The 19770-nt window shown below is 35.2% G+C and overlaps 1 protein-coding gene across 1 annotated transcript; it reads left to right on the top strand.

The window, feature by feature from the left end:
* The first annotated feature begins 574 nt into the window (after positions 1-574).
* LOC126820777 (aquaporin AQPAe.a) lies at positions 575-16200 on the top strand. Its single transcript, XM_050548896.2, has 4 exons — positions 575-1077; positions 4139-4443; positions 11621-11701; positions 14465-16200. Exons 1-4 carry the CDS (start codon positions 765-767, stop codon positions 14690-14692), a joined length of 927 nt encoding a protein of 308 aa, XP_050404853.1. The 5' UTR covers positions 575-764; the 3' UTR covers positions 14693-16200.
* The last annotated feature ends 3570 nt before the right edge of the window (positions 16201-19770 follow it).

Raw genomic sequence — 19770 nt, 5'->3', positions numbered from 1 at the left:
ATCTTAAACTTCACATTGTTTTAGGATCCGCATTATTTGAACTATTTATAAAGCATTTCAGTAGTGTGCGTGCGTGTGTTTCTAGACCATGCCGCCCTTACCAAGAGAAAACAAATCCCAGTTCGGAGTAGTGATGTTTTCCCATTTGATTTATTACACGTTTGCAAGCAGCAGTACAAATCAAATAATCCATTTTTAATCACGGTACATACATAATCCATTGTGTTAACTATGATCTGGATTAGATTACATTCATCAGTGGCATTACTCAAAGTACACAGAAACATGGGTCTTAAAACATTGAAGTGTTTTCTTCACTACTTCAGTGGTATATACTATTACATTTAAAATATACTCATCTTTAAACTGTCCATGAACACTCGCGTGGAAATGATTGGCTTAGTACATAAAGGGATATATAATATATTGTTTGTCTTGGCTGAGAAACTCCTTTATTGCCTACGGACGATTGATGGAAAACAAGTGCAGCCGAGAAATTGAATTATATTATATTAAATACATTATGAATATATAACGGGACTGTTATTGACATACCTGTGAATTGAAATGGACTCGTCCTCACCTGTAAGGACCCCTTTATATGAGAAAGGAGTCCGGTTTTCTTTTTTATACTCAAATAAATCTGGATGAATAAGTATTAGTAGTTATTCTGTTATATTTTGACAATTGGTGTATTAGAAGTTTAAATATTTGCTTGAGCTCAAAAGTTATATTACCAAGTTTCGTTTTTCCGTTATGCCCAGATGCCACCAACACTGTCCCTGACATCGCTCCACAATATTCCACAGGGACAAGAAGGTCCAAATTGTTGTCAAACTTTCATAATGGAAGAAATGGACGATTTAAGAAAACCAGCTTTCTGGAAAGCTGTAATAGGTGAATTTCTTGGCTGTCTGTTTTTGATATTTTTTACCGTTGGTGCAGGACTACACGAAGAAGGAACACGGGGACATGGCACAGTGCATATAGCGCTTTCTTCTGGGTTTTTTATCGCCGTTATTGTGACCGTGTTGTTGACTATTAGTGGTGGTCATATAAATCCAGCTGTTAGTATTGGTAAGTAGACTTTATCAAGTATATTTGGCTGCACGCTTTTCACATTGGTTTCTGACATCAATGGAGACAGGGTGTAGGTCGCAAGATAGGGAATGCTTAATATTTTTCTAGAAAACGTTATACCACTAGGTGTTTTATGAAAAGTTTTTGTATTACTTTTATTATAATAGATGCACAAGTCAATATCGCACCTGCTAAGGGGCAACACGCCAAACTGAGATGTCATTTTATTTCTCTTTCAAACTGCACAATAATCTATTGAATGTTATTGTGGATTCAGAAGTATGTTACAAACTGCCTCGGGTAGACAGTACAGTCTTTCTTATAAATATTTACGAATTTTATTAATATGGAAGTAGTTAACAAATATTTATTATGTCTGCTGCTGTGATTTTAGATTTCTAGATATATAAACACGTGGTAAGCTCTTGGGACACCTCTGCCCTCCTCTAGATTGGATAGAAATTAATGAGTGCAGGTTGCAACAGATTATAAGATGTATGTGATCATATGACCTTTATCTTTATACCTAATGCTAATATAGACCCTTCCAGTGACATTAAAACTAATATATAGATTGAGAAATTTATTAGCATTGATCATGCATCATACATATAAATACACAAAACAGATATGAAAATACTCAAGTACCATTCAGTATAATAATATTTCTGTATTTATAAAACATCAGTTGACATTAATTGCTTGTAGTGATTCAGAGAAAGCAAACATTATGTAATCTTTTGTCTATTTATGGGAAGGACTTATTGTCATGTATAGCCACGTTTTAATAATTATCCAATTGTATATAAATATTCAATAGAAGAGTTTTCATACCGCGCAAGTTGATCTTTAAGTTCTTGAACTCCCCTCCCCCATCCCCCTCGCGCACTTTTCATTTCTTCTAATTTTATCAATACATCTGCATTGATCATGCATCATACATATAAATACACAATAATAGATATGAAAATACTCAAGTACCATTCAGTAAAGTAATGTTTCTGTATTTATAAAACATCAGTTGACATTTGCTTGTAGTGATTCAGAGAAAGCAAACATTATGTAATATTTTGTCTATTTATAGGAAGGACTTATTGTCATGTATAGCCACGTTTCAATAATTATCCGATTGCATATAAATGTTTAACTGAAGAGTTTTCATACCGCGCAAGTTGATCTTCAAGTTGTTGAACTATCCCTCCCCCATCCCCCTCACGCACTTTTCATTTCTTTTAATTTTATCAATACATCTGTAAATGTTAACGTGGAGATCATTGCTGAATGTAATCCATCAGAGAGCAAACAGTCTCGTTTACTGTTGGCTCTGGGTCCAATTAGTGCTGGGTATTGCCACTGCAGTCACCATAGTCACCATACGATACGTATTGCTATTCAGGTGCTACAAATACGATTTGTATCACGGTTCATAATCAGGTCAATATTTACCAGGAAAACAAAGGGATAAATGAATAATTGATATTTTTTTAGTTATTTAGATATTAATAAAATCGCGATACATCGATTCAACGATATATCTTGCCGATTCAACCACATATCGTACTTTCACTACTTGACTTGACTCATTCCAAATGAGTCCAACTGAAGATGATGCTTAAAATTCTACCCAAGTATTTATGTCATATACTTGTTAAAACCACTTCTTATTACGTCTAGGGTTTCTTCAAAACCATTTTTCCAGGTTTCCTGTGCTAGATGTGTTGGGGTAATGCTAGACCTAAAACATATCCCACATCACAACGACCATCCATTAATATCAATCATAAAATTTGGAAGTCATTTATTGGATTTTAATCGGAGCCAAAATGATGCTAATATGCTAGAGGTTAATGTCCACTTCCTTCGACCGATACAGTAATAAAACACATGGTTTAAGACAAAGAATGTCTCTGTGGGGTCAAATGATAAATGCCGTGTTAATTACAAGAAAATTAAAATGATTGAGTAAGACTAAGAAATATTTGATGATTTCTTTTCAAGCAGGTCACAAGTCTAGAATGTCAGCTTAAACTTTTGCGTACTGATATGGATGACCTTTTAAACGGTCTTTATGTGAATTTCCGTTTTAAAATGCATGTATAAATAGTTTTGAATAGATTTTATATTTTATTCAGTAGAGGAACCTTTTAATATTCATTGTAACTTTAGAATAAATTTTGTTAGAATGTGGTATAAATGAAGTATATTTTATTTTGTATTCATAAAACGAACTTCGAACTTATTAATATTCACATAAAGATTTTAATTTGACATAAGCTGACGCACACCTTTGCCTTTAAATTATGTATATAGTATTTAAAGCTTGGTAGTCAAACAAATTTATGTAAATTTACTTTCTTAATCGTACCCCATAAAAAATGAATAATGTTGAACAAAACTGGGCTGTTTTTGCCTATAGCCACGGAAAATGGAACTCCCAATAGCGAGTGGGTTTTCACAATTTGAAAGAAATATGAACCGATGTCACTCAATCGCCAAATTTGTCTATGAAAATGTGAATAAATTAAGATAACTGAATCTATAGATTAAATCAAGTATGTTTATAGTTCATAGATTATATCTGTTCAATTTTAAAACTGCTATCAAGATCTATGGTTCGTGAAACCATTGTTATGCAGTGAGTAAGGCGCTGGCCAACTAATCAGGAAATCCCAAGTTCGATCCTGATTTTGGCTGAGAAAGTCCTTAGAGATTTTATGTCGTGATTTCCTTCGTCCGTGATGGAGAATGGGACACCTGATAAGGAACTTTGAAGTGTCCGTTAAAAAGCGTGACATTTGGAATTCAATGAGGAGTAGGCGGAAACGCCGCTCTGTCCCGGCAAGATTTCTCCCATAAGCATATCCACTGCATTGAGTACGACCATCTCCGTTAGGCCGGTTGGTGCAGAAGAATACGACGTTACACCCCATTTCATTTCCTGGTTAATGATATTATCAGTGTATAAAATAGTGAATTTATCTCGTGTAATTAACCGAGTAATTTGTCCTGTGTTATTTTAAATACGGTCCCATTTAATCTCATAATCCTTAATTTTCAGGATTTGCGGTCAACAGAGAGATCAGCTTTGTCCGATTTATATTTTATTGTATTGCTCAAACCGGTGGTTCTGTAGCAGGGGCTGCCTTATTAAAAGCCATTACACCCGAATCCAAGGTTGGTAATCTGGGCATTTTATTGCCGGAGCCGAACGTCACTACAGAACAAGCCCTTTATTCAGAAATCGTCATCACCTTCTTCTTACTATTTAGTGTATTTGCTATGATAGATAAAGACAGAAAAGACGTACAAGGTTCCGTGCCTTTCATCATTGGACTGGTTGTGGCTGTCAATATATTTTACGGGGTAGGTATAATTTAATATTTAATACGATAAATATTTCGCCGAGGGCTGGAGGTGGCGTGGGGGGGGGGGGTCTAGTAGTCTAACACTTGGCTCTCAACCCCAGTGAAAAACAACGCGTCTGTGGATATCGCTGTGGAACACTGGTATATTGTCATTGTTTACTGAAAAATGTGCCCGGGACCATACTGAAATACGAAAGTCAGATGTTTTCAAATCAACTGTAAAATAAATTATTTAGCAGCCATTATTTACCATAGTAATTAAGTTTACTTATTTACAAAACCATAAACTATAATATTTTAAGACTACATCTTGTTCATTGGTCGAGTACTAAAACCATAGCACAGATTTACCTCACAGCCACTAAACAAGTTATATGCTTTGTGAATAGGGCCCCCGGCCATCGATTTTAAGAGGTTTGCACGACCTTGAATCCGGCCCCTGCGGAGGTCGAAGCCAAAGATAAGTTAGCGTCCACATTACATCTGGAGAGTGATAACATTTATATAAAAACGTTCATATTTATTTTATATTTTACTTTCGATCTATTGATAACAAAGGGATAGAGCAGAAGAAAATGTCGGGTATTTTCTTTTTGTATAACAATTCACTGGCTCTAGCTAAATGAGATAAATCGACCTCAAAAACAAAACACAGCTGGGCATATATACCTAACTTGTTTATTAAAAAAAACTTTTAGATTGGTAAGAATTTTTCAGGGAAAAGGCAAATGAAAGTACTAAAACAAAGCAAGAAAAAAAAGCAACACTCCATAGCAAACAAAATCAGCAATATTTTGGGTGACTATATGTTTTAACTATTGAGATTCTAGGATAAAACAAATATGCTGGAAACTAACAACTGGCAAAATCTTAAGTCAGAGCTGATGCTAAATATTAGGTGATAGTACATCAAACGTATAAAAATGTTTTTTAGATTGACATTGTGGACATTTCTCTTTAAACATTTTTATGATTGCTTTAAGCAATGTATGCTAAATATACTGTATTGGGTTGATGAAAGATATGTGTCGAACAATATCAAATTCAACGATTTATTTACCAAATGACATTTACACCGTATCAAGGCGTCTAGCCCTCAAACATTATATGTTCAGGTCCACACACACACACTATTCAAAAAGCACTTCACTATCATTTACTAACAGAACCTGTTGTACCAATATCCGCGCTCTTCTTGGTAAACAGTTTCGTCAACTTTTATTAGTTCAACCCACATAATAATAGATCAACCCTCCTATTAAAGACCTAGTGCGAGTATTTTTAAATGTAGGTTTCTAACCCCGTCTAATAGTAAGTGCAGGATGACCGCACTACATGCAAACAAAACGGATAAGGCAAACCTGCGGACAAGACATAAACTATATACAGACATTGCAATTAGCAATAAACAACAAATATCAAATTAAGGGAAAGGATTTGGGGGCCAGTCGTAAGCGTCCACTTCGCAGCACAGTCACGAGCTTGTAATAATACAGGCTTCACTAAAAAATGAAAAGCAAATTTATAATAAAACAGCAACAAACCCCCCCCCCCAAAAAAAAACCAACACCAACATATCTTATGAAATACAAGATAGGCGCAATAGATATACTGCGAGCGATATTGATGGTAGTCATTCCTAAATGGGGTTTCTTGGTGGCGAAATGAAATGAAATGGGATTTAACGTCGTACTGTTCTGCTCCAAACTGGGTTAATGATGACGGACATACGCCATACAGCATGCAATGAGGGAAATTTTGCCCGGACATCGGTAAGGGACCTTTTACGTGCATGCCAATGTGTACACGGGAGCTCGGTTTTTCGTCCCATCCGATCGATTACTCAGCTGTCCTTGTCAGGCCCTCAGTCATGTATCACTGACAAGGGAGAACCACGCCGGAAAATCTGGATGAACTTTCTCGGCCATTGCACCGCCAGGGATCGAACACCCACCGCCAGCGTCTTAGCCACTTTTGGTGGCGATAGTATGCCAGTTGACGTAAGGATGAGAGCTATAGTCCAGATAGAAATTAGTAAATATAGTGTAAAAAGTAAATAAATTGTTAGCTGTGTGAACCTACCTAGGTAATTGGAAATAATACCATGTTTTCAAGAAAAAGTAAGCGAGCAGTTTTGTTTAACTCGATAGTTCGATGACAGGTCTGATTTTACTAGCGAGGGGTTGATTGCACTTATATTAGACCAAAGCTGTTTTTTCGGTTAAATTTTGATGCAGACTGCACATTGTTTCAAGTAAATACGGTAATACTTTAGCTGGATTGATTCTGTAATGTTGGGTAAACACGAGTTGTAATAAACGCAATAGCCTACAAAACCACACTATTTCGAGTAGAATAATCAGCTGCTTTGAATGTTTGATCATTAAAATTTTTCACTGTTAACATAGGTCAATCTTCAGTAACTGTTCCACAATCGCTATTTATCTAGATGGTGGCGATGGCGGCGATGACGTCATGCTCGGTTCCTGGTCCATACAATCATTGAAATATATAAATTTATATTCATATATTTCATGCATACAATACTATTGTACTCATTGACGTTAATGGTCGCATTTGTTTAACAATAATTATGTTACTGTCGTTTTTGTTCGTCGATCGATACAAATATTTATTTCGAATAATTAGAATACCCTTTAAATTGTCGCGAATGAACAGTTGTCACGTCCATTATATTATATTTTAGCTGTTTGCTTAGGATAAGTTATAAATGGCGTAATTTATGGACCTTAAACACACAAGTACAATACAGTTTTGCACTGAGAGAAAGCGTATATATGAATAATGATATGTTTCTGTTCTCCCCTAGTCGATAAGTAAGAAAACACAAAATTGTAAGGTAATTTTGTTCTATTTAGTCATGCATCATTAAAGTTTTCACTTTGTTTTTCACAGCCATATAACGATCATATCGAAATATACAAATGCTGTGTAGTCAACGACGCGTCAACACGTAAACATTGAGTATTCGAAAGTATTTGGAATTTGTGTGTGTGATAATGGTTTCCAAAGTTATCAGAATTTTTCGGCAAAGCGTAGTATCGAATTTAGAGATGCCATCCATTTAATCTCTGGCTATTAACTTCGACACAAAATACATGAAAGCCAACATCCAAAACGTTGCTGGATTGCGGGATATCCGTTGCCTGGCAACCCTATGTCATGGATCAGAAATACACACGTATACACAAATTGTATTTGGGGTTCTAGAAATTAATCTGTGATGTATCCCACACTTTATTTGTTCTAAATAATTTTAAAAAGTAAACCACTGAATAGCATTGAATCCTCGCTGTCGTATCTAGAATGGAATCGAATTTCCGATTTTACATTAATTCGAGAAACTCCACTATTTTTTACACTGATGGCTTGAAATTGCTTTTTTTACTTAGATTACAAACAAAACGAAAAAATACTTTGTGAAGTTGTCGAAGGAAATTAAAGCTGTCATCAAATACCCACTGACAAGATTGTTGTTTTAATTACGGACTATGCATTGTACTGGTACATAACAATGGTACATATAACGTTAACGGTTGAATTGGTACAGATAAAGCATATTGGTACACAGGGTTATTATGACATAAAAAGATTTGACGTCCCAGGTCTATTAAGATTATTAAAGCATTCTGTGATTTTTTTTTATTAATATCCCATCTTCATTAGCCCAACCGACATAGCGATTGTCATTCCAAGTCCAGCCTGTCTAGTAGGCTTATAATTAGGTCCCTGAAGCCTTGCAACTTATATCAGCTTCTAATACTTTTTAAATAACAACATAAAAAATCTCTTTGATAGACTCGACTACCGCTATGCAGTAGGTACAAGTGTTTGGACATGGTATGTGTGTGTGTATGTGGTGGTGGTGGTGGTGTGTGCGGGTGTGTGAGTGTGTGTGTGTGGGGGGTACTATTACTACTAATAATAATCTCCCATTTCACATGCTCTAAGTATTCGTATAGATTCTAGTCATGTATATTTTCTTTCTTTTTGTTGTGAGCGTACTTTCTAAATTGCATTGTAGGATTGAATTAGGTATCACGTTCGATTTAGGCATCTTTACACATCGCCCTTGAATCGTTTATCTATGTTCATGTATATTTGTTCTTATGTGATTTTTCTTTCATTTTGTAATTGTATGCTGCTCCCCGTGGGCGTTTTTATGCAATAAACTTACTTAATAAAGCAAAACGTTGCCTAAGATTCATACACTATACTCATAGCCTACATAACAGGACCATATAACATCATAGAAGCTATAATGCCAAATATTGCGGGCCAATAGCGTTTTACTTGGCTGCAGTAGATGTCCCATAGCATAGTGTATACAGTACTTCTACTTCTACCAGGTTATATATAGTGTCCACAATCATGATTGATCATTTTGACACGGCGTATACTGTGTGCGAGCCTTTGTATCGCGTGGTGTATCACATGTCTACTTCAATCGCGGTAAATGTAACGTAAATGAGCCTTGGAGCGATTGAATCGACAAAATAACTTGCCAAATTCCACAACACTGACGAATAACAGTGTTTACCTTGAATATGACGTCCTACTGTTCTGATCCTACCGGGATAATGCAGACGGGCATATGCCATACAGTGTGCTATTGGGGGAATTTTTCTCGGCCTACATTTATGCTGAATTCAAACTGCCAAGGGAACTTTTACGTGCATGCCAATGTGCACATGGGACCATGTTTTTTTGTTGACTCTTGCCAGGCCCTCTGTTCCGCACCACTAACAAGAGGGAAAAGGGGGATATCCAAAATAACATACACATTTTAATTCACTTACACCAATCAATAATTGTCAATTATTATATTTCATTTTCTTATATTTTGCGATCTGTTTTAACTTTCATATTTTTGATTAGCTCTGATTATAGTAACAAATATATTGTATGGTATCCACTAGAAAAATTTGAAATTTTATGAACATGTGCACAATTTATACAACAAAACAATAAGTCCCCCAGAATAGTTACAGTACAGTAACTGGGTTACAGTAATTGTAAGCATAGATAATGTTAATAAAAAATTCATTAATTTGCAATTTTGTGTTTTAATTTCACACATTAACGTAGGTTTTAGAAATGCAATGTTCTTTAACAGTGGGGGGTACCCGGGGTATCACGTATACACAGGTGATCCAAACCATAACGCCTGGCACACTGACAGGATACCACATTAAGGGAACCGCACAAGTTAAACCACTCCATTTGATTACCATCCTTAAAGAAAAACAGTTGAAGTCATATAGGGTTCACCGACCTAGATTTTTTTAAAAATAAATTTTAAATGAGAAAATAAAAACGATATAAGATTAAAGATAGAGCGACCATCTGCAAGAAACTATGGTATATATTTTATGAAACATTTAATAAAAGGAACAAAATAAATACAAAACATCAGCATTTGCTATAAAATAGCATATCACGTGTTTTATTTGTTGTTGAAGTGCAATGTAGTACTTATTGAATGAGAACGAAATTTCAAATGTTTGTCAGGTGTTGAAAAATGTAATTGAATACTATCGTCAGTAGAAATCAATACTAAAAACACAATCGAGCGATTTAAACATCCTTCACACATATACCACGACCTCGCCACGATCTAATAAATCAGACAGGTAGTGGCTGAGGGTGGCAGGGGTGTGGCGGGGTCTTTCTGGGCTAGGCAAGAGTGTGGTGGTTCATGATAGTAACGTGGAGAGCGTCCCACTCTCAGTATGCCGCCACTACGCTCTTCTCACTTTCAGTACCCTGTCCACACTCTCGCCAAGCTTTCTTTTTCAAGCTCGCCATGCCATGCTTACCTCATCCTAATTAGCCTTTCGCCTTCTAAGGAGAGACCAACCATGTACCAAGCAATTAAAAACAGCTCAGTACCGCTTTACGTCACTATATCAGTTTGGTGTGGTCGAGATCGAAGCACTTCCTTGATTATGGTGAGGTTGTTGTAGAAGCGTAGCAGGCACATGGCGGCTACGGGGTTGGGCGCTATGGATACGTGGCTGGGCGTTATGTGGGCGTAGACGGACTATGGAGCGTGGCGTCGGCGTAGTGAGAACGTGGACAAGGGTGAAGATTTCTCGATTTCTACCAGCGTAGTTGCCTTCACATTCGACACACTCTTATAGTATTTTTGCGCATATTTCAATAAGCTAAACTAAATATTTGTAAATTCTAATGTAATCAATTAAAAATATACTTTTAAAAAAAAGTAGGGGATATTGAAATGCAAATACCTATGCAGGTTGTGATATGATAAATAGTCATGTTCATATGTTCACAGATGAAGATACTTATCGCCCCAACAGAACCACTGAGCTGGACAGGCGACACACAATAGCGCCATACATGTGGGAGGGGTTCATTGTCAAATTTGACACTTCAAGGAAGGGTTGATGAAAACTGCCTTTTGCTGGTTTATCCTATCCATGTTTGCATTCCTATCGGTTCTTGCATGAGATTTACTGTTTAGCGTATCTTTGCTTTAGTGTGCTACGTTTAATTTGATCGGGGGACGTGTTCGTCGACGTCAACGTCAACCGACAACACTGCAAGAATTGGCCGTAGCACTGCAAGAGGAGTGGGTTAGATTGCCTCAAATCGTGATTGGACGGGTTGATTAGGAGCTTGCCACGACGAACTGCTGAATGTCTGAGGATTAGTGGAACAATTACTCATTATTAAGACAAAAATCAAAAACGTCCATTTTCACTTTTGACAGTGTATCTCTTTGCGAGTGAAATAGGACCGTCAGCCTCCCATATGAACTGTTATGTTCATGTGTAGGCAATTGGCCTGTTATTAACATACCTCTAATAAAAACAGCAGTGCATTTCCACAGTTTTGTATTGTTTCTGAATATCCCCTACTTTTTTTGGAAGAATATATATTATAATATATAGTGGAGATGGGTGTGCATTCTTCAGCGAATACCCGTTTTATTAACCACAACGTTATTTTTCAATGCCTCAGAGTCCCTTATACCGATATCAATGCCTTTGTTCATTATAGCATAATCAATGTTTTGCGAATGTTTCTGCTATCATCTTCGAATACAGCTTAGTAAAATACGGGTGTTAAACAATTTTGTCTGTTATTTCAGTATCAAAGATATTATCTATTATTATCTATTATTTCAGATAAATATATCAGGCGGTGCAATGAATCCTGTCAGGGCATTTGGACCAGCGGTAGTCATGGGCCGTTTAGAACATCAATGGGTAATTCTCTTTATTTTCAATTGTTATACTTATTAATTGTTTCCTCGTCTACAATTGATATATTCAATTTTTCTCTGTAAATTGTTTTCAGAAAATAAATAATAGTGGTGTGCGCAAGGAAAGGTATACGTATACTTTCTAGAACATCCCATACCATTTTCATTTGAGAAGTTCACACATCGAATAGTTCTCATATAAAAAGTAAATGTGAATATTTGTATTTCCTAAGTCCAGTCCAGTCCAGCTATTCATGCCCATAATTCAGTAATTGATTGGCCACAGGTCGCAAAGACTTACTACGAAATTATATCTTTTACTTTGGACCTGCAAAATATCAGTCCAAAAGTGATTCAATTTCGTTTCACTGCAGATGGTATATTTCGTGCAAAACACGATCAGCGACTTTAATCTAAAAGGGGTAAATATATCGACTTTTGCATACTATTTCAAGACCGATAGAGTCTGGAGGTGGGTATCTGGTGGGGGTGGGGGTTCTCCCCAAGGCAATTGATGAAGTTTAAAGTTTATTTCCTTGCATCTGAGGCCATTTCGGAAGGAAATTTACTTTTTTAAATGTATAGGCACTCTTCTAGTCTCTCTCATGTATTGGCTCAGCATGTCTGTGTGTGTGTGTGTGTGTGGGGGGGGGGGGGTCATTTTGATTTGATTTAAAGATAACTACATGAAAGTATATATATATATATATATAATGCTACTGAAAATGAAGTAAAAATCAGCTGATGAATAAACAAAACTTTGTTGTATATCCGTTTAATCATATTTAAAAGATAAACAGAGTAATGAACCAGCTGAATGGACATACTAGGTGGACGATCCTGTTTTAAAACCGAGCAATTTCAAACTATCAATTAGATTAAAGGACAAGAAACGTAGAATTTCGATTACAAAAATTGGCCGTAATTATTTTTCTTTTCGCAGCAGGAAGGTCATTTTAAATTGTCTTACTACTCATACACCTTGCTCAATACCCTACAAATCGTCACCGTTCATCGATGTCATACTCTAAGGGTGTTTATACAGTTCACCGAACACTGAAGTTCATCCAGTCAAGGGCACTGAACCTTGTATAATGTATTGCTTTACAGCGAATAATAAGCAGTTATGAAAACCATAATTAACACTCTATGGTGTAAGAAAATTCAATCAACACTTATTGTACTTTATTGGTTTCTCATCTATATGGGAATGAAATTATTGTATATACATACATAACCCAATTGACACGGATTTATACCTTGAAATGTCTTATATAAGAAAACGTAAGTGTATAACAGTTAGCTAAGCGAACTCATTGAATAGCACCTGCCGCCGCACAACGATACAGAAACAGAAATTGAACGATTTTCTTTTCAGTTTATTATTTAATTAAACCAATGTACACCCGACTTTACATGTGTTTATGTACTGAAAACCAAACCCAAACTCCGAAGTCTGCATCTCATGATGCATCTCTACGGCTGCAAAAGACAGATGTTGGGGATGTAGATGTTGATGAAATTTCAATTCATAATATCTATTTGGACTAATATTCCTTTTGGTGACTCAATTTTCACAATATTGTAGTTTGCAATGGGTTAATAATAATCCTTCGAATGAGGCTCAGAGACTTTAATTTGAAAGTTTGTCTATCGTTAATATTTTAATTTTGTTTTGTTAATTAAATGTGAAATAACTTGGATATATTTAAGGGTGGGTTAAGCCATGAAAAATACAATTATATATTGTTCGACGTGGCTTTAATTATACCCAAATTATACTAACGTGCCAAGGTGTGTTTTTCAACTAGAGTGACATGTCGCCAGTAATGATGTCACCTATAATGACATGTCACTGTCATATTGCGGTTGTTTGTCATCAGGTTATTCATATTAGCCAACCCCTTCGTCCACTATAATGGCACAGGTTTAACATAATTACATTTCTATTAAATTGGGATTTACCTTTTAAGTGTGACTATTAACATCATTGACAATAATAACGATAAAATGATACCAGCACTGTTTTATATTTTGATTTGTTAGGTGATCAGTATGGGAGCAGAAAAATAATCAATTATAACATTACTCAATTCACGAAAAAGAAAAACATGTACACGCCATTTTTTTTCCAACCAGAGTGAGTAGGAGTGAATAATGCGTAGAACTAAGATTTCTTGAGTTGGAACGATAATATTACCCCTTTGGGCATCGTTGTGTCCGTAACATTTGGTTAGCTATATGGTGTAGGCCTCTCGTGCAGGAGTCCAGATAAGAAGAGAGAGAGAGAGAGAGAGAGAGAGAGATATTCTTACACAGACCCTGTCTCTTGCCCGCTATATCCTTTACAGAACTATCATTCTCTTCGTTTTCACCGACACTCATTATTTTATATCTGTTTTGTTCTGGTGTTTTTCTATTAAACTTGCAGTGCAGATTTGTAACAAAATGGCGACCATGGCCCCAGTTGGCCATACTATATGCCACGCTCGATGATCAGTTAGAAAACCACTCCAAATACATGTATACTCGTTAATTTGAAATTAATACGATAAATTAGCCGATTGATCGCCATTTGTGCCCACGATCTAATTCAGATAATAGGACCTATTGAACTGTATTGTTAAATCACGCCAAACTGAAACTTACGTTATCTCCGATGCTGATTACCAAAGGGATTGTAGTATGAACTACAATATTGAAATAAAAATATACCGATATGTTTTTCCTTGTATGACTAACACTTTCATATGATTGTATTTTTCAGATTTATTGGGCTGGGCCTTTGGTAGGTGGAGTTCTTGGTGCCTTTCTTTATGACAAATTCTTCTCCGTGGCTGCCACCCACACTGCTGTAAAAAGCTGCTGTCTGGGTTCCGGTTCCTATAAATCAGTCAGTACTATCGAGGATCCGGTGAGAAAGGAGCCAACAAATTTTACCGTAAACGAAAAGGTTCCCTTAACGGGTTCCACCGATGGAATATCATCGGTTTAAGGAACATTTTAAAAATGTAAAATAAGTAACTGCTAACAAATGTACCCGTTTGTGTAAATGGATTTATCGTTTGCAAAATGTGTACATGTACTTACTAAAGTATCCAGCTTTCGGTATTGCCGGAAGTCTTATGCCAGATAATTAAGTAAATGTGAGGCTGAATGTTTTATGTTTCTAATCAAAGCATTTATTTTTAATATAGCCACAAGCATTGTTTGTTATAATGTTTCATTTGAACAATTGAAAGGTTTTAGTCTTTAGTTATCTCGATGACTATACTATTGATTCTTGACTGAGAATTGTTGCGATGGTCTAGAAATGGCCATTGTTAAGTTAGCATTGAACAATTTAAACATAATCAAGTAATTTATTGTATGAATAAAGATGCAATATTCCAGAATAAACCATGGCAGATATAGACTCTCAGACCATAAATTAATGAAAAATATAATCTTAACAAAAAGTATATTATATGTCCAACATGATTAAAAACGACCACTTCTTACATAGTTATAGCCATCTTAATTTCAAATTACTTTGTATTGATTTAAAATACGCCATCTTTATTCTATCGGTTGATTCTCAATTTGATTTCATGTTATTTAAAAATAAAAATAATCCGGAATTTTTAATTGGTAACCTCAACATTATAACATTAAACAAACAGAACCATGATGATAATGTTTTGAATTGAATCTACAGCCTACGGGAAAAGTGACCATGTTTAGAAAACCCAGACAAAAATAATAGTCAAGGGAAGTAACTCCAATTAGCAAAATCCCCCCCCCCACCCTTTTTACCGCATTGCATTTAATGTTTAAATCCATCACACTTCTTCACCTATAACATTTTTTTTTTTTTAAAACACGCTTAATATTTATAAGCACAAAGACCCCAACATGCCACAATCATCTGATAAAATATTATTGGGGGTCTACCATATCGATTTTTTTCTACGCTTCGTGGTTAACGGAATCTATAGGCCGTGACGTCATTTTAATAGGTGATTTCCCATAAAAAATTTCCTGATCCTGCCGCCTCAAAATCAAGATAATTCACCAAAATCACCCATCACAGCGTATATATTCCCCCAACCAGGCGAAAAAAACCCAAACAAATCGAAATAGTCCACTTGGTCAATATTTTTATAAAATTATTATATAACATGTTGGGCCCTTTGAAGTTGTAAAGATTAAGATCATTGAAATGTTTTTAAAATGCTCTAGCCCAAGAAATGTCATGGATTTAACACTGAAGCTAATGGGTGGGTAAAATTATTAGTCTTTGTTCAACTATTATTTTCGATTGTTTTTATTTGCTGCAATATGATTGTAAAATTTCGGTGTTATCAAATAGCTTTTCAAACCATAAAAAAAGGATACACGACAACAAAATTACTGAAAATGTCGTGCGACTAATCGGTATGTTTGATTGTAAAATATAACTCCGAAAATATATTTTTTGTTATCATATTAACCGGAATATAAAATCAATTACAAGCTTTATAACTGTGTTGTCATTGTTTATTCCAATGATTAATAAATATTTTTATAGTTCTGGATAACAGAGACAATGATTGACTTTATTACAGATTTCTGATCTCTTCTTATACTATTTTTTTTAATTTGAGACCTATCTGACCGGGACGCACCTAGCTTCGTCTAAAACAGAAACTGCCTGGTAACCCAAGCTATTGATCAATTCCTGTGTACAACATTTTATTAAACAAAAAACTTATCTATCCGCAATCGAAATTCTACGTGATTAACGGGCAATAAAAATTAATGTGACCAATACTGGCTCGGTTTCCTTTAATAATAATATGATTTAAGCATACTCTAAATTAGGAAAGAAAATAAGACTCAAACAAAATGGAGAGGTGTTCTACCGTCTTCTTCGTATTATTCAGTTGATTCCCCAATTTGATCTCATTTCCTTCCAAATTACATTTTTCCAGAATTGAGGGTCTAGAGCACAAGTGATGTAACAACCAACTAAAATGGTTGGTAGTTAGATCACTTGTGCTCTAGACCCTCCAATTTTTATTAGGTAACATCAAAATTCTTTATTGTAACATTAAAGCGAGAATTTCATATTTTCTAAGAAAGTCAGAACATAATTATTTCTATGTTTTTTGCTCAATAGGTTGTCAACTCACTATTATACGATCATTATAGGTATCATTCTCACACTTAAAAATCATTCACACCGGAAATAATAACACAATTACCTCCCCTGTTTTTCTATTCCCCCCCCCCCCCATGGAATAGCTATCTTCAAACGTTTGAATTTGATGTTGAAAATGATATTTTTGCCAATTTCTCAACTGGCAATAGTGAATTATAGGATTAATAGGATTATTCTTTAACAAGGTAGGACTGTTTATAGATACCATCTATTTTAAGGCTTTATTTTAATACATTTTAAAAATATAACTTAAAAATATGAAATTATAGCTTTAAACGAACAGCACCTTGCTGATAGATAGTGTTTTTAACTGATTCTACAGCCGACAGGAAAAGTGATTTTGTTTATAACGCCCGGATAAAAATAATAGTCAAGGGGAGTAACTCCAATTAGCGAAATTTTCTCCCTTTTACCACATTGAATTTTCTGTTAAATCGATGACATTTCTTCTCCTATAACATTTTATTATACGTTCTCAATATTTATAATCACAAAGACCCCATGCAACATGCAACAGTAATCTGATAAAAATATTAAAGGGTTTCTACCATCTCGAATTGTTTTTACTCGTGGTTCACGGAACCTATAGGCTGTGACGTCATTTTCATAGGTGATTTCCCATAAGAATTTCCTGATCCTGCTGCCTCAAAATCAAAATTATTCACCAGAATCACCCATGAATATGACGTAACAACCTGTATATTCCTTTAACCAGATAATAATTTAAAAATTGGGATAGTCCACCCGGTCAATATATTTATATAAATGATTATAACATGTTGTGCTCTTTGTAATTATAAAGATTAAGATCATTGAAATGTTTTTAAAATGCTATAGCCCAAGAAATGTCATGGATTTAACATTGAAGCTAATGGGTGGGTAGAATTACCACTGTCTGTTCCAAGAGATACCACGACTCTAACATTCCTCGCCATTTCTTCAGTTTTTAATTTAAACGGCCAAAACTTGGTGACGTACCTGAAATTGTCATCCCGTAGCTCTCTTCGTCGAGTCTTAAAGCCTAGAAGGTCGATAAAATCCACTACTCTCATGTAAATTTCACATATTTCGACATAGATTCTTTCTCAAAACATAAACATTACGAGTGCGTCTGCGTGATGGGAGACTTGCATTTCGCGTAAATGGTAGACAGGTATCTCCAAATCGGGTACATTCGGTTGGAAATATTTAGTGAAGGAAAATTCGTCCGTTTCCTTTGCGGCAGTAATATTATTAGGTTTCAGGCTGAATCTTGTGGTCGGATTAATATTATGTTCCATTTCCACCTGCTTATTTCGCAGAAACTGCCCATTAAGCCACTCGGTTTTTGAGAGCAAGGTCTGGAGATATAACATTTTTATAAACACTTTATAAGTTTTCCAAAGTACATAGGTTCTGATCAGCTGTAAATAAATATTCAAAATATATTTATCCAAATTATCTCCCTTTGGCCTTACAGTTTTTAGAGTATAAACTAAATAATAACTATCCAATTGACCCAGAATCAATGGCATAGTATACACGTTGACACTAGCTATAATAATCATTGGTACAAAATATTATCTTATCGCAATTATCTGGATCTTCCTCGTAAATAAGCAGAGCAATTTGGGAATTGATTTTCGTACCCCGTTTTCCCGCAAATATTATCTAACTTTTTTGTTATATAATATTTGTATTTTCTAAACATTTCTATACACGTAGTGGTAATATATAAGATCAACCAAATATCCATGAATCATTTTGAATATTTGCTATTTACGAGAAAGGGGCAATTTTGTGGGAGTCACTTTTCAAAAGAATCAATATTGTTCTATTTTCATGACATTTTCACTATTTGATGCCTACTGCGACTGTTCATTATTGTAACATTCTTGTCATTAGAAATGGCGTCATTTTGGCGCAACTTGTACTTTTAACCCTTATTAAACAAATTTAATTTCAAATGTATTTAAATTTTAAAACTTCCACTTATCGAAAAGCACAAAACAATGCAAACATATGAATACATCAAGAGATAGTTTATAACTGTATGCAGTTGTCCAAAAGTACCTTTTTACGTTGTTTTGCCCAACACATCTACAGTGATTTTGAAAAAAAAAACCCACAACATATGTTCAACCCTTGAAGCAAACATGTTGTTTTCCTAAAGAGTGTTATTCGATACCATTTAATAATACTGTTTACTAATTTCCTTTAAGTAATATTTTGTAAGGGTTCAACAAGTCAACATGCTATCATAAATGGCCATTTCGCCTAAATTTGTAAAATGTGTATCATGTTCATGGGAATATGTTAAGTGACGTTCGTTAAAGGATAACGGGCACCGGTGAAACCCGTCACGAATGCATCGCAGTAAAAGTTTTCCATAAATTTCTGAGCTGTTTCTACCCCCCTCCTTTTTTGTGGAAAATAAATACCGGTATTTTAATATTCCTCACAGTTCACTGCTGGATCATAGATATTCATAGTATTGTTATTGGACAAAAGTTCAGAATTGTTTCAGATATTACGCTAGAAAAGACAAAAAAGCGAATCTTCGAAAATATAGGGGATATTCAGAAACGATACAAAACTGCGAAAATGCACTGCTGTTTTTATTAGAGGTAACAAGTGTATGTAAATAACAGGCCAATTGTCTACACCTGAATATAAACAGTTCATATGTGCGGCTTATCTGACGGCCCCATTTCACTCGCAAAGAGTTACACTGTCAAAAGTGAAAATGGATGTTTTTGAATTTTGTTTTAATAATGACTAATTGCTCCACCAATCCTGAGACATTCAGCAATTCGTCTTGGCATGCTCCTAATCAACCGTCCAATCACGATTTGGGGCAATCTGACCCACTCCTTTTGCAGTGCCACGGCCAATTCTTGCAATGTTGTCGG

Source organism: Patella vulgata, chromosome 5 (assembly GCF_932274485.2).
Source record: "Patella vulgata chromosome 5, xgPatVulg1.2, whole genome shotgun sequence".
NCBI lineage: Eukaryota > Metazoa > Mollusca > Gastropoda > Patellidae > Patella > Patella vulgata.
This window is presented reverse-complemented; position numbering and strand designations above follow the sequence as displayed.